The 14869-nt window shown below is 39.7% G+C and overlaps 2 protein-coding genes across 4 annotated transcripts; one reads left to right on the forward strand and one right to left on the reverse strand.

Moving 5' to 3' along the window:
* Positions 1-236: 236 nt before the first annotated feature.
* On the forward strand, positions 237-1392 carry Mrpl32 (mitochondrial ribosomal protein L32). The gene is made up of 4 exons (XM_076902586.1): positions 237-357; positions 521-769; positions 863-1005; positions 1100-1392. Exons 1-4 carry the CDS (start codon positions 267-269, stop codon positions 1265-1267), a joined length of 651 nt encoding a protein of 216 aa, XP_076758701.1. The 5' UTR covers positions 237-266; the 3' UTR covers positions 1268-1392.
* Spn-f (C2H2-type zinc binding domain-containing protein spindle-F) lies at positions 1375-3629 on the reverse strand. 3 transcript variants are annotated; one of them, XM_076902585.1, is made up of 6 exons: positions 3498-3629; positions 2958-3086; positions 2600-2867; positions 2363-2454; positions 2099-2288; positions 1375-2020 (listed from the first exon to the last, which is right to left on the reverse strand). In XM_076902585.1, the coding sequence occupies exons 2-6, from the start codon at positions 3048-3050 to the stop codon at positions 1722-1724; spliced, it is 942 nt and encodes a 313-aa protein (XP_076758700.1). In that variant the 5' UTR covers positions 3051-3086; positions 3498-3629; the 3' UTR covers positions 1375-1721. The 3 variants fall into 3 exon arrangements, with proteins under 3 accessions (XP_076758700.1, XP_076758699.1, XP_076758698.1); XM_076902584.1 differs by lacking the exon at positions 3498-3629 and adding an exon at positions 3265-3488 and having other exon boundaries at positions 2958-3191; XM_076902583.1 differs by lacking the exon at positions 3498-3629 and having other exon boundaries at positions 2958-3488.
* Between the last annotated feature and the right edge of the window lie 11240 nt (positions 3630-14869).

Genomic DNA, 14869 nt, shown 5'->3' on the forward strand with positions numbered 1-14869 from the left:
AAAGAACGTTGAATTGAAGGTCTTCTAGCGACCTCTAATAAATATATTTAATTCCGCTTATAACTCAAATTGAATAATTATTGTTTCACTAAAATGTATTCGCTTTTATGCGATATTTATTGTATCATTTAAAATCTCGAACAACAGGAAAATGTAATATGTTAAAATTCGTGAACATTCTCTGTTATGAATATTAACCTTAAACTCGTTCTGTTCTCCATCTGTACATCGATGCGATGGTCCATAGTTTATGATATACTTTCAAAATGGCGAATGGTTTGTTTAATAGGTTATATCGGGCATTTAAAACGTTTGATCAAGCGATTGATATTATATTAGGTCGCAGTTTTCCACCAGGTAAGAAGCGAATAAGACTTTTGTATACTGCGTATTTGGACGTGATTGTACAACGTAGAGTGTTTATGTCCTTAAATGTTCATAACCTCTTCGGAATGTTACGGATTCGTTTGCCGCTGTACGCGTACTCTGTTATTACTGTTATCAAGTATTATTTGCCTAGGCAATTTATTGGCAATCGAGTGTAATGTTACAAGTCAAGTGCAGTCTGTCAATTTTCCTGGCCGATCATTAAAGGATATTTTAAGCGATACAATTCTGTGGGCTGTACCTAAAAAACGACGAACACTAGAGAAACGACTTTCTAGGAGATTTGGTGTTCCCAAATATAATTGGAAACCTCATGTTCCAAAAACTAATATTTTAACGTGTAGAAAATGTGGTCATCATTATGAAGCTCGTACACTTTGTGGTAAAGCATAAATATGTACTTTGTTTATTTTATCTACGTAATTAAGAATTACTACAGTATTTCATAACAATGAATTTTGTCAAATTTTCACAGGGTATTGTTATGAAATAGTGAAAAAAGAAACCGAAGAAATGCAAGAAGCTATACAAAATTCATTGGGATTAACTCCTATAGAACAAAATGTTATAGTATTATATGAAGGAGAAAAAGAAAATTTAAAAGATGATTTTTGGAAGGTATGCCCTTAATGTGTTGCATGAAAGTATTAGAATTACATCATCGCATGTGTTTAAGTATTTTATTGTTAAATTACAAATTACTGTTATGCAGAAACAAAGAATTGTAGAATTACCTAAAAAGAGACCTGAGTGGTTCCACCCAAATTTACTACAGCCAGTAAGTAACGAACAGCCGCAAGAAGATCCATCTGCCTTAAAAGTCGAAAAACCATCCGATCGACAAGACCAAATATTGGAGAGTGACAAGAGCAATAAATAATTGGTAGTTTATATAGATACATAATCTATTTATATTGAATAAATCTAAAGAAAACAATTTATGATTTAAAGAAAAAAAATATTAAACAATTAATGAAAAGTAAAATATTGACCATCCTTATTTTATTTTGAAAGTGCGTCGTTATCATAATTATAAATATTTCTTTACATTTATAGTTCATGAAACAAAAATAAGTGCAATATAACAATCATGTTCTTTGCTATTTGCATATTGGATCATATACATATTAATTGCTTCCGTTAAATCTTTTCCAGTTCAACAATTTATAAAATTCAATAATGAAAAACACTTCTAATTCTGTTAAGATTAACACACCTTCACATGTATGCATTATTTACATTTATACTATGTGCCTCTAAAGTAACATAATGACATATAAAACTTTTTCTAAAAAAAGGTACTAATCTTTATCATAGTTTCTCCTCATTTACCATTAGTGAACAATTTCAAAACTATCTACAGTCACTTCTTTATTAAAATGGCTTAGAACATGCTCATGAAATTCTTGAAATGTAGTAGCTTTCCCATAAAATGATCCACATAGCGGACAAATTCTATTATCTTGATCTATATTATCTGTTGAATTGGTACATTTTTCCAATGACAGGCTCGGAGTTTGAAGACTGGTTTGTGTTGCACCATGCTCTTTTATATTCTCATTGAAATTGAACTGTGTACTAGCTTGACACATCTTTTTATTTGCATTCATACGACAGCTGTTACACATTAGTCCTGCAGAATGATATTAAACCTCAGTCTTGTTTTTATTAATTTTAATAATTATGGACTATTATTACTATTTATTTTTACCTCCTTTCTTTTTTCTAAAATTCTGCAGTGCTCTTTTTAATTTAGTTTGTTGCGCTAACAAAGTATCTTTCATTTGCGACAATCTAATATCGTGTTGTTTAAATAATTCTAGGTCAGTGTCAGAGTCTTCTGGATAAGTGAAGCCAATGTTTCGTAAGTCCAAATCTGTACTATTTTGTAATTCAACCATCTAGATAAAATTATCAAATGTCAGTAGAAATAATATATAAAATGTAATCAATTTATTATCTTGCTATTGCTTACTTCAGCATATTGTTGTTCAAGATCAGACTTTTCTAACATAATGCTATTTATAAGCCTAAGCGATATTTCTTCTAAACTTTCTTCCTTCTTACCTAAATTAAAATGACTTATACAGTTCAAAATTATGTGGATCTTTTACTATCGAAGAACAAAATTCACTAATGTACCCATTTGAAGAGAGATTTCAAAGACAGATTTTCAAATGAATACATTGTAAATTGATATTTGAATACAAACCATTGTTTGTAGTTAACACATTCTGCTGATTATTATCTTCTTTAGCAGAGTTTGAAACATCACGGAAACTGTACGATACAATATCTGATGGTTGCGCGGGAGAATGTTGTTTAAGAGTGTCGGAAATTTTTGTCAATTGGCTTCCTAAAGATTTATTGGTTCTTGTTAATTTCGTCAATCTGTTCCATAACTGACGATTTTCTGCTGCTACCATAAAAACTTGGTGAGTCAGCTGAGACTTTTGTTTCTTAAGCTCTTCTATTTTTTCCTGTTAACCAAACTGTATTAAAGTATAATGCGTTAAGATGCAAAATATGAACAGTCTACGCGTTGCTATGTATACATTATATGTACAAACCTTTAAGGTTTGTACAGTGGTCTTTTCATTGCTATCGTTAGGTTTCGTAATAGCCTCAGACTCATGTTTCCCGCATTCAAGCCTTAAACACATATTCTCCTCTTCGACAGTGGCTAATCTCGTTTCCAACTGTTGACAACGTTCGTTCATAGTTTTAAATGCAACCAGTAAAGCATAATATGAACCGAATTTTTCATTATCCGAATTCTCCGATTGTTCCATGTCATTCGTATACTATAGCGATACAATCAGAAAAAGTGAAACTAAAGTTTCACAACCCAACAATCGCTAAAAGTTGCAAAATAACCTTGTCGTTAATTCACGTACGAAGAGGTTAGGAGACGTACACGCGAGATGAAAATCATTCTTATTCAACAGCATCTCGCGAAAAGAAACATTCCATGTAAATTTTGAAAGGAATTTTCTAAATAATACCACGGTCAACAAATATCACAACGAAATGCCCATAATTAGGTTACGTTGCTGCACACATTTTAACACCTTGAAATTATTATGCAAGTCCATTGGTAATCGCACCACGGATCACCACCTTCGCAACTGATTATTGTTCGTACGATAAAAACATTGACAGACACGAACACTAATTAGCAACCGTTTAACCAGAAATTATAACGTATCAATGGTGAATCCCCTCAGTCCATTAAATGGCATCGTGACATTTGAAAACTAACTTTTGAATTCTAATCACTGCTCGAGCCACACGATCAGTTATTCGCTCGAATTAACAAAAAAAGCACGCGTGTTACAGTTTGTTGCTTTTTGCGCTTGTCAAAATGAAATTGATTGTGCGTTATTTTTAAATAATATCATAAAGATGATCAACACACAATAAAGATCATTGATTTTTGCGGTACTCACACAAACACGTCAGAGTCTGGTTCAATCAGAGACAGCTCCATGGGAAACGCGCGAAGGTATTGGCTCGCTTCCCATATTGTTCGATTTGATTTCAGAGTACTTGGGTTAATTATATTTTTTTTAATGTATCGCGAAAACTGTTCAGTGTTTTTCGTTTTACGTGCAATTATAATGAGTTATTTACAATTGCAAAGTGAAAAGTACTGTTTTCTCGAATAAAAGAACTGTGCGTGTTACGGGTTAGTAGCAATTAAGGTTGGTAAAGCAAGCTCGACGATACAACTTTTTTCACGGTAAGAGTACTGTGATGTTGTGATAGCACGCGATAACGGCACGTTCAATATATAATGTCTATAATTAATATAAAAATATAACGTCACGCGGCGCAATTGACATCACAATGCTCTTACTGTGACAAAATAGTGCTGTTGGGATGTATATTTCAATAGTTTTATTGTACTTTATTGTATATTTTAGTAGTTTTATTATAATTTCTTGTATATCTCAGTAGTTTTATCGTCATTTATTGTATATCTCACTAGTTTTATTGTAATTTTTTTGTATAATTCCCGCTTTATAGGTAAGAGAGAGAAAGATATATAAGAAAGCTATAAGAAAGAATGAGATAGACAATACCAACCTTACTCTGGGACCTGTGGCGCCATCTTTGTAAAAAGTGCTCAAACTGGTCGCACACAATTATCGACAGCGAAGTAAACTACTCAGGAACTACTTGCACCATCTCTTGGATGAACGCTGAAACTGCTCAGTCATTAGTTTCAGTATTTTCTGCAGAGATGGCGCTAGTAGTCTTTCATTAGTTTACTTCGCTGTCGATAATGCTGAGCGACCAGTTTGAGCACTTTTCATAGAGATGGCGCCAGGGGTTCTAGAATAGGGTCGACATCATCTGTCCCACTCTTTCTTATAGCTTTTTTTATATATTTTTCTTTTTCTTACCCCTACAGCGGGAAATATACAAAAAATTGCAACGAAACTAGTAAAATATACAATAAATTGCAATAAAACTACTGAAATATACAAGAAGTTACAATAAAATTATTAAAATATACGATAAAGTAGAACAAATGTTAAGTTTTATATAATACAAATAGTTATAACATAGTGTTATATATCTATGGGTGCAATTAAATAGTCTAAGGTATATTTACATCAAAAATATTACAATTCCTCTAAAAATAATGAAAAACCGATACAAAATTAACTTAGAGTGTGATTCATTATTTGCGTAACAAGTTGTTACAGCTGATACTACACCTCAAGAGCAACAAAAAAGTTCGTACAGATCTGGGTCCGATTTGCAAAAATGATAGAAAATTGGAATTTTGATTTTTTTGCAGACTTACTAGAGGAAACTGACAAAGAATATTGAGAAGAGCAATAAATTTGCTACTATACTAATCCCTATTTTACTCTGAAACTCGAAAGCAGGTGGAGTAATAATAGTTTAAACTTATCTCAGGAGGCAAAATTTGTAAATTACTAAAACTTTGATCTATTTAGGTCATTATTTTTAAACGTGGAGGGCAGTAAATTTCACAAATACTTCTTTATTCACTAAGCTTTTTGATGATATAATCAGTTTTTTTATTCCGTCTTACGGAAACAAAGAAATTTTGTGTGAAACGGTAAAAACTGCAGGTGAATTGTATATGCGTTCATAGCACTCAAAGGGTTAATTTCATTTTTCAATCTTAAAGGTTGCTTTCCACAGAAAATTTCTAACGACCGATTTTACTATTCTAATTGTCAGCCAATTTTTTGTAAAAATATTAGGGGGTTAACTTTTTTTTTCCTTGGAGCTCTACAAGGGCGAAGAGGTCTTGAACTTGGGCTGGGGTGCAGAGAGTATTGGGTCTCTTGAGGGACAGGGATAGCTCACATACGGACACTGCAGAGTTGCAGCACCTATTTCCATTTGATATTGTGGGTGAAATATAATCTGACGAGTCTCCTTTTCTTGAATTTTTCCTTTTTACTTGTGCAATGTATACTTTTTAAGTATAATATCTCTGTGGCCATGGACATTTCCTCTTTTGTCAAAACAGGTAAAAAAAACCATCTTTTTCTGTGGAATTATGGACTTCCCAGTTCCAGTTTCGTACTGTTTTGCTCTAGTATGCATAAGAAGCTACCTACAAAGGCTGTCAGGGAGAACCAATGCTCTCTCAAAAACCCCTCCTCCTACTCTACTCCTCATTCCTGTAGGGCTCCAGGGAAAAAAAAGTTAACCTCCTAATTTTTTTATGCGACAAGATAACCGACACTTAGGGTAGTAAAATTGGTCGTTACAAGTTTTTTGCGGAAAACCGCCTGTAGGGTTAAAAATGAAATTAATTCTTCGAGTGCTACGATCGCGTGTACAGTTCATTTTGCAGTTTTCACCATTTCACAAAAGATTTCTTTGCTTCCGTGCGGCGGATAAAAAAACTGATTATATCATCAGAAAGCTTAGTGAATAAAGGAGTTTTTGTGAAATTTGCTGCCCGCCACGTCTAAAAATAATTACCTAAATAGGAGATGAAAGTTTCCGTAATTAACAAATTTTCAGTAGTGAATCACGCTTTAGATAGCGTACTATGTTTCCACAGTCTATGTATCCTTTTGTATTCATAGCTGAATACCTATTAATTTTCAGAAATTAATACTAGCAGAGCTCAACGCTATAAAAACTCGAAATCTCAGTAAAATGTAACAAGAATATTATTTGGTGCTATGTTCCCTTTATATACATAGCTTGAAATTGTGTAAACTATTTTCTTATTCTTCTTATTTATTCTTGCTATCTTCAATTTTTCTTGTTTACGTATTTTAGTATTTTTCGACAATTTTCAAGATTTTAGTGAGAATAACGTATTCAGAAACGAATTGTTAGTTTCTTTAGCGAACAAAATAGTAATCCCTCGTTTTTCGTAAAATGTATTAGTACCATTTGCCCTGCGTTCGACGTGCATACACGTCGTTGCTTGTATTTAATTCCGCACCGTGTGGTGATCTTTTGAAACTAAATTCCACAGTTAACTGGTTAACGATCTCCACAGTGTAGGGGAAACCGAGCTGGGCGCAGGTATTCGGAGATAGGCAAATTCAAAATAAGAAGAAGACGACACAGTTCTTGAAGGAATAAAATATATTTAAAATCTCTCTTATCTCAAGTAAAACTCTACTCTTCTCAAGTGAAAAAAACACTCTCTTCCAAATCGAACACACTGTTCTTCTCAAATCCAATACTGTCCTTTTCCGGTAGGCCAAGTCCGTGCCATAAACCCGGTCATCGTCTTACTTGACGCGACTGTCAAACATATGGGCCCCAAGCCTCTCATTGTCCCTTTTTCCCTTTCTTTTGCCTACAACAGAAAAGAATACTATAATATTTACCAGTCAAGTATTCGGAAGTCGTTGATCGAGCGCGTCGTAACGACAGCAGTAAACATCGATAATAGTCAGCCACTAGTAACAGCGCGTAAGTAGAAAGAGTCCGCGTCTTCGCCAACGCGGTGGTATCCCTTTCGTTTGTAGCGTCAGTTCTGTTTCTCCTTAATTATTGACCGTATCGTTGGGAGAACAGGGATTCGCGTTACCCCTTCGAGCCTATCGCCCGTTCAGAAAACGCGCTCGCGAATAGGGAGCTTGAGCGCGATTATCGTTTCGAGCACTTTTATTAACGCGTATGGATATCGACGGCGGACGAGCACCGCGGCGCAGAGCGTCGCTTCTCGATCGGCGCGGCCCTCAAGCAGCGCGGAGCGTGCCATTTGGCTTTTCACCGTTAAAGTAGAGTCGAGGGGAAGCCAAAGCCGACCAAGCTCGAGAGGAGCTTTACCCTGGTACCATATAATACCGGGGCGAATACAACGCTATGCAAATAAATACGGGCGCGAACGGGAATGCAGGAAAGTAAAGCGGAGGATAAATTGAAACGGCGGTACGCGTCGAGGGTGGATAACAAATTGCGGATGATATACGCTCGGACAATGCCCGCGGCGATGGGCTTCCCGGCTAAACGAAAATTAAAAACAGCCCAGGTTCGCATAGTACCATTATGGTTCTTAAATCTACGATCCTCTTCAACTCGTAAAACAAATCGAATCGCATCGATTGTATCGATTAAATCGCTCGATCGTTAAATTCATTTAACCCGTTCAGTGCGAGCTACGAATCATCTCGCGGCAAGCGTCTGCATCGAAACTACCAACTACGAAACACCTCGTACCTTGTCATGGAAAAACTGTAGATGTAAAACAGAATCTTGCCCAAGGCAGAACTCTTTAAAATTTGCCTGACGGCGAATGGGTTTAAGTTTAAAACCATTCGTACGCGTCTTTTCGCGACGGACAACGAGGCAGTCGCGCGAACGTGTTAAAACCCTCGCGCACCCTCGGTTAAACGTTCGAATCGCGGCGAACGTCGCCCCAGCGACGCGTCAGTTCACGCGGCTCTCGAAACCCGCGGCGGTGGACGCGATAAAAAAATAGCGAACAATCGTGACAGCAGCGAGCGAAATGATTCGATAACGATGACCTAGACCGTAAATCGAACGAAACGTGGGAGGATGGGGGTGCGTCGGGGCGACCGCGCCTCGAGTGCATCGGCCGCTGCATCACGGGGTTACGCGCTCGTGTAATATAATCACCCGTTGGCCAAATGTTTGAAACGGCGGGCTTAAAACGGTACACATATAGAGGGGTAGATAGCCGTAGCCGTACCACCCCGACTATATTGAACCTGACGCGAGCTTACCAAGTTTGCCCAATAGCATCCCTTCCCGTCGTGGTCGCGCTTCTCTGTTAATTTCATTCGCCGAGGCCGGGGCGCACGCGGCGACTTTGCCTCTATCGATTCCGTTAGATTTAACGGCCCGTTCGGTTGCATTGCGCTACGAAAAACTTGATTATTTCCAGCCTCTGCTTTACGATCGTGTAAAACTGCTCGAGCGCGTGGCGTTGAAGGATTTTTTGGGGGGAAATTTCAGATCCTCTTCGCCACGCGACCAATTGAGCTTCGACGTGGGCTTGGACGTCGACACGCCGTGGTGTTTTGATTTATTCGCAACGTTGACAAAGATGTTTTGTGTTAACAGAAAGTTGACTGAAGTTCGCGTGGAGGAGACGTACTAAATATTTTCTGAAGAGTCTGACGAAGGACTTGCAGTAGTAGATTCGATCAAGTTAGCGAATTTTGCAAGCAGATTGTAGATACGAGTTTCTTGAGCTTGAGTTACTGTCGACGAAGGTTTACAGGAATTCGTAAAGGTAGAAATTTCCTAGATGAATAGCCGATCAGGCTATCTGAGGTACTCGATTGTCCCGAGATACCCACCACTGCTTCACGCGGTCCGACACAATTATTGACCGAGTATCTCAGATACCTGGGTAGAATCAACAGCTCTAGTTCGAACTGGAGAGTGCTGGTACCAATATGGCCGAGATCTAAACGCGTTTTTCTCGAAATTAAATTTTCTCATCTGTATCGCACGATTTCGTTGAAACGAACGAATTTAAAGAGCTAAGCGAGTTATCAGGATAGCTGCTTTTAAATCCTTTGCAGTTTGCGCCTACTCGAGACGAGGTCCAGATATGAAAAGCGAGTAATCGTGAAAAATCCGTAGCTCCGTCGATTTCTTTAATGATCGCTGGTAAATTAAACAAATTTCAATTCCGTAGACCTTTCAGGTGGAAATCCACCCTTAATGTATTGGTAAATGTTGATTCGTTGCCCGTTATGTGAAACCGTGCGGTCGCGCTGGTGGGGGAAAAAAAAAGAAAAAAAGGTATTCGTCGATGCTAGCACGCGATCGCGTCGCAATAAAGCGGCCTACGATAAGCTAACGGCGTGTATTGACAGAGAGTACTAGATATCGCTTTTCCTGGCGGTATTACATCGTTGTGAGTCGCAATAACGACCTCGCGGCTTCGATTTTTGTTCGTTTACCCGTTTGTTTGCATGCTCGTTTGTTTGTTTGTTTGCCCGGTTGCTCCCGCGCACGCTCGCCTGCTTATTTGCCCGCCGTTATTTTTCCCTTTTCGATTGCTGCTCTCGAAATTGACCGATTGCCGTGCGAAAATCGAAACGCAGTTTAAAAACGCTCTCGCGAGAACGAAATACCCGCCCGCTAAAGGTCCATTCTGTCGCTTTGTGCGGTTCGGAAAAACGATCCTCTGCCTTCCTTCATTTCAACGATCGCCGCCTGGAAAACGCGTTCCATTAATCCGTTGGCTGAATTTTAATTAATTGGGTATAAACTACCCCTCTTGGACGTTCTATCGTCGTTGTAATTTTCATTTTTAATTTCTTAGAAATATCGCATGGAACGGTACGCAAAATTGGAGTAAAGAAATTAAATTTGCTAACAGTGTCTAACACTTTGCAAAATGTTTAAAATATTCTAATGTATTTTAAAATATCATCATTATACACGTACAAAGTTTCTCACAACCACAAGTTTGGTATTTTTAATTTTAAACACTCTTAATGAATTGTGTCTCCACTCTTGGTATTATAATTATCATCAAACGCATTATTAGTCGCAATTACCAGATCGCATAGATGTTCTAAAAAAATGTTCACGAGGAAACGAATTTCTGGCGAACATCGCTTCCCTTCCCGCCGTGGATGTACTGATCGTATCTTAGAAGAGTCGCAGGGAGAAAAGGAACCGGTTGATCGGATTACCGGAACAGTGAATCGAAGCCCAGAAGTCTTTTGTTTGTCGAACGACTTTCTATGTCGATTGAGTTATTCGGCAGGGATTCCCTTCTTGCGCTGGTTTTCGTAAGCGGAAGGGGCTGTCTGTTTGCACAGTTTCGCCTGGTTTTTGTATTCCGCGAGGACCTAAATGGAGGAGGCGACGGTTGGCCATTTTTATTTCGCGTCCGCCAGAAATTTTTCGGCGGGATTACCGCGAAAGGGTACACGATATGATGACAAAGGAAGGTTTCATTAAGCGTGTGGCGAAGAGCATTCTCCTGTTCCACTTCGCGTTACGAAATGATCCCCCGTGTCGTATTAAAAGTAACACTTTAATGCGTTTTGATAATTTTTGCTTCTTCAAATGGAGATTTATTTCTGAAGATTCTTTACAATTTCGTCAGTGAGCAGAAACTGAGAACCTTGATACCATGTATATTACGCACAGTGTACAGTCAGTTGTATAAATATTCGTACCGTCATTGTTCGTAAAATAAAATTTATTGAAACATGTATAGAAACTCGTAAAAATTGGCGGATTACGTAAGTCCGTGGTGAAGATGGTCAATTCCCGAATTATCGTTTCGAATTCGCCAGGTTTCACGCAATTTCTTCCACACAGAGGCAAGCTTCGATGCAAATTCCTTGACACCATCCGCGTTAGTTAATTCCGCGAAAATCCCCGGAAATATTTCACGGCTCGCGAATTCCACACACGAAGGTTGAATAATTCACGAAATTTGCGAGTTAACCACTCATTTTTGTTTTCCACACAATTACTCGTTTCATTCAATGGTTTGGACGTACTCGACACTCTTTCTTTTCGCATTTAAACACAAATCATACAGTCTAATATCTCTTTATACATAAATGAAAATGTCTATAAATTAGAGAAGTACTTTTCCTACGCCAAAGATTCTAAGTCCACTTGTCTCGCGAATTTAACTAAACGCGCGCTATTACGACCGCAGTAGACGAAGACACTTCCGATCAGACAGCTGTGTCACGCGAGCCTCGCACAGCAAGGACACTCGTCACCAACTGGGCTCAGATGGTGTAGTTAAATTTCTGCTTTCTCAAAAATAGCATTTATTTGCCACCCAGTCATAAATTTGGTCGCAGCAATCTCTAACAGACACAAAGACCGAATAACTCGTTATTATCGCAATGAAAGCGCAATGCTAACTTTTTCGTTACGTCAGCAATCCAAATGCACCTAGACGCACTCAAAGAAATAACACATATGTTCTGCTCCGCGAACGTTACGAACAAATGCAAAATTTAACGGGTGACTAAAGTCATCGTCGCTGCGCACTAAGCATCAAACGTTGGATGACGATAGTCACCGTAAGTGCACAGCGGGCGTAAAACGCTAGGTGACGATAGTCACCGTTAGTAGCGAGAGGGTTAAGAGCACACTTCCGTCTACACACACGCTCAAACTTTCGGATGGTAATGTATACGTGGCAGCCTCATACGCGCAGGCAGGAGGCAAGTTTGCAAATCGTTCCTTTTATCCGGAACTCGTAGTGCAGATTTGTTCGTCTCCCCTTCGAAAATGGCACCGCTCCACGGGACGTGGTCGTATACGCGATCGACAGATAGCGAGATCATCCTTCGCTCGGCACTGCCGGGTATAAAACTCTTCCCCTGTTTTCCCCGTCGCGCCCTCCGCGATAAAACGCCGCGTCGCTTTTCCCTTCGACGTTCTTTCATCTCGGAATTCAACTTTCGGAATTTCAAATGGCCGCCACCGCGGTCGACCGCCGCTGTAAATCGTCTGGGAAATCATCCGAGATTATTATTGCGCCCCTTTCTTTTCTTTTTTTTTTTGTTCGCGGGGAAACCACGGCCACGCGAGACCGAGCGCTATACTTCTTTCGAGGTAATCAGCGGTTTCTGTGTTTGCGTTTGGGGACGGCGCGGGTCGGGGAAACGGGTGGTTTCGCGAACCGTTCGAAAAGGCCAGATTAGAAGTTTCGTTCTTGCTCGAACCGCGAACACGTTTTATAGTAAAATCGAAAGTTTTTGAATGATCGTTCCGTTTGTTTTTCTTTTCCTGTAGTTTCTAGTTGGTTCTACTTTTCAACGCGCATTGGCTCCGAGAGCGAGTAACAAATGGCTTTCTGTGTACCTCTTGAAGTCTGCATTTTCAGTTTTAGTTACTTAAAGTGTTGTCTACGTACACGCTCGTTGTACGCGCGGCATCGTGTTTTATAAATCACTTTTCGCTGTTTATACAAGTTATTTCAGCGAGAAATATAGCCAGTGACTTTCAGCTGGACACGGACGACGCGTGGCCAACAGTCTCCGACGAGCCAACGAAATTGAACGACTCGGAGCACTCGAAGCGACTGGACTTTTCTAGATAATCTTGTTTGCAGCCGCGATTTCCCGAGTTACACTTCCACGAGGGTAGGTTTTTGAAGTATTATAGACGAATATTGATAGATCCCCATAGTTTGACGTAAATGGAAGCCGAACAGTGTCGCGCTACATTAAACGTGTTGGAATATTGAAACGCATTTCTGACGCCGGTGCGAAGCGTTTCAAGGGATTTATATTTCACGTCCTAGGTGTTACGAAGTCAGGCGTTTTAAGCAACCGATTCGTCGATAACGTGACGTATACCCACCGATCAAATTTTTATCCTGCCCTATTTGTACATTCGCTGTTCGAGCTTGTAAAACTTCAGCTTTTCCGTCGACTTTCCCTTAAATAGAATAACAGAATCGAATCTAATTATCTTTACAGTCGTGCTCCGTTCAATGGGTTAGAAATTTATTAATAATTCGATTAAACAATGAGGGCGTTTTATTATTGGTAAAACGTAAGGTATTATCGGTAAATGTAATCTGTAGCATTTGGGGAAATCAATTCGACGGATTAACCGAGAAAACTTTTCGGCCATTCTCATGGATTATTCGGTTGAAATTCTCTGAAGTCACAGTGCTTTTTATTTATCGATTGAAAAACTGTCGCTGATGCACAGCAATCAGAGCGATCCAGATTATAGCGACGCTCCTCAAACACTTTATCAGAAAACAATTTATTGCTACTTACTCTTAAAATCGTTATCTGACAGGCCTCGTTGTTGCCATGCTGGGCGCGAGATTTAGGTACAAAAAGATTCGCAGAAGACGCTTACGCTTAATTCCAAGGGAGAATGGCTCGTAAATTCGTTTCCAATCGAGCACGTCGTTCGAGAAATGTTCCTTTCTTCCAGCAACAGAAATTGATACATTGTTTTCTGTTCTACCTCCAATGCGATTCCAATCTTTGACGTTTAAACACCAGTTAATTACTTTATAACGCGTGCTTAACGGCACCATTCATATTACGCTTTCCGTAATCCGCCATTATTCTTGAACAACGATAAGCAAAAAACAATGCGTTGGTATCGCAAACGCGCGGTGAATTTCACAATAATTTTCTGTTTCATTGGATTTTCTGGTGTTACGTGTAAAGTCATTAATTCCTGACTTCCATAATCACCTTTCCTCTATCGATAAATACCTTTCCGGTTCTAAACGATACCGCCAAGCATGCTTCCAACGCCGATCAATTCTCGAAGTAAAAAGGTCACCCCCTACTTATTGGAGAATCGAACGATTAATACGTAAGCTCCGTTTCTCTGTCGGTTAATTAACATTTACCAAGTAACCAGCTAATGTCAGGCTACGCTTTCGTCCGCGAACTTTCCGCTGTTCCCAACTGGAACGTGTTTCGTAACTCGAAAGTCCCCGATCCAGCCACGGTTCTGCTCTGAAAGCGTGCAGCTAGGGCTTCGCGAGCGACTCGGCTGGAAGGTTCGCGCGGGTCGTTCTCCACGAACCGTCGATGGCGGACGTGGCGTGGTGTACGTACATAAATACGAACTGGTGGAACAACCGCGCCACGGTTTATCAGCGACAGATCGATCGTATCGCCACGGACGGAACTGTCCAAACATTCCTGTCGAACTTTTATCGCGCGACGCCTGGTACGCGTGTCAAAACGATCGTCCGCGCCTAGGCGGTTCAATAACTCCGCAACTATGCCGCGTATCGGAGTTCAAACAGGAGAGGGCACGCGGAAAATGGGAACGACCGATGTGGGGCACCCTTGGACACCCGTCGCTCGACCGTAGACAAGTCTCTCGCGTGCTCGCCTCGATATCTGCTCGCGTACTTTTCATATCGTAATCGTCGCGGATCGGGACCAAGGTCGAGGGACGGACAAAAGTATCGAACAGCCGTGAGTGATGTTCGTGGAGGTCTGCTTGGTATTAACGTTGGAATTGTCCGTTGTTTAAGTGTATTCTGACGCGTGGAAGAAATTGGAAT

The sequence above is a fragment of the Xylocopa sonorina genome, chromosome 10 (assembly GCF_050948175.1).
Source record: "Xylocopa sonorina isolate GNS202 chromosome 10, iyXylSono1_principal, whole genome shotgun sequence".
In the NCBI taxonomy this organism is placed as follows: Eukaryota; Metazoa; Arthropoda; class Insecta; order Hymenoptera; family Apidae; genus Xylocopa; species Xylocopa sonorina.

Excerpts from the sequence above, each read along its gene's own strand:
- Mrpl32 (XM_076902586.1), top strand. The coding sequence starts at position 267 with ATGGCGAATGGTTTGTTTAATAGGTTATATCGGGCATTTAAAACGTTT. Across the intron at positions 770-862 it reads TGAAGCTCGTACACTTTGTG|GGTATTGTTATGAAATAGTG; the intron begins GTAAAGCATAAA and ends AAATTTTCACAG. Across the intron at positions 1,006-1,099 it reads TAAAAGATGATTTTTGGAAG|AAACAAAGAATTGTAGAATT; the intron begins GTATGCCCTTAA and ends ACTGTTATGCAG.
- Spn-f (XM_076902584.1), bottom strand. The coding sequence starts at position 3,179 with ATGGAACAATCGGAGAATTCGGATAATGAAAAATTCGGTTCATATTAT. Across the intron at positions 2,868-2,957 it reads CCACTGTACAAACCTTAAAG|GAAAAAATAGAAGAGCTTAA; the intron begins GTTTGTACATAT and ends TTTGGTTAACAG. Across the intron at positions 2,289-2,362 it reads TTGAACAACAATATGCTGAA|ATGGTTGAATTACAAAATAG; the intron begins GTAAGCAATAGC and ends AATTTTATCTAG.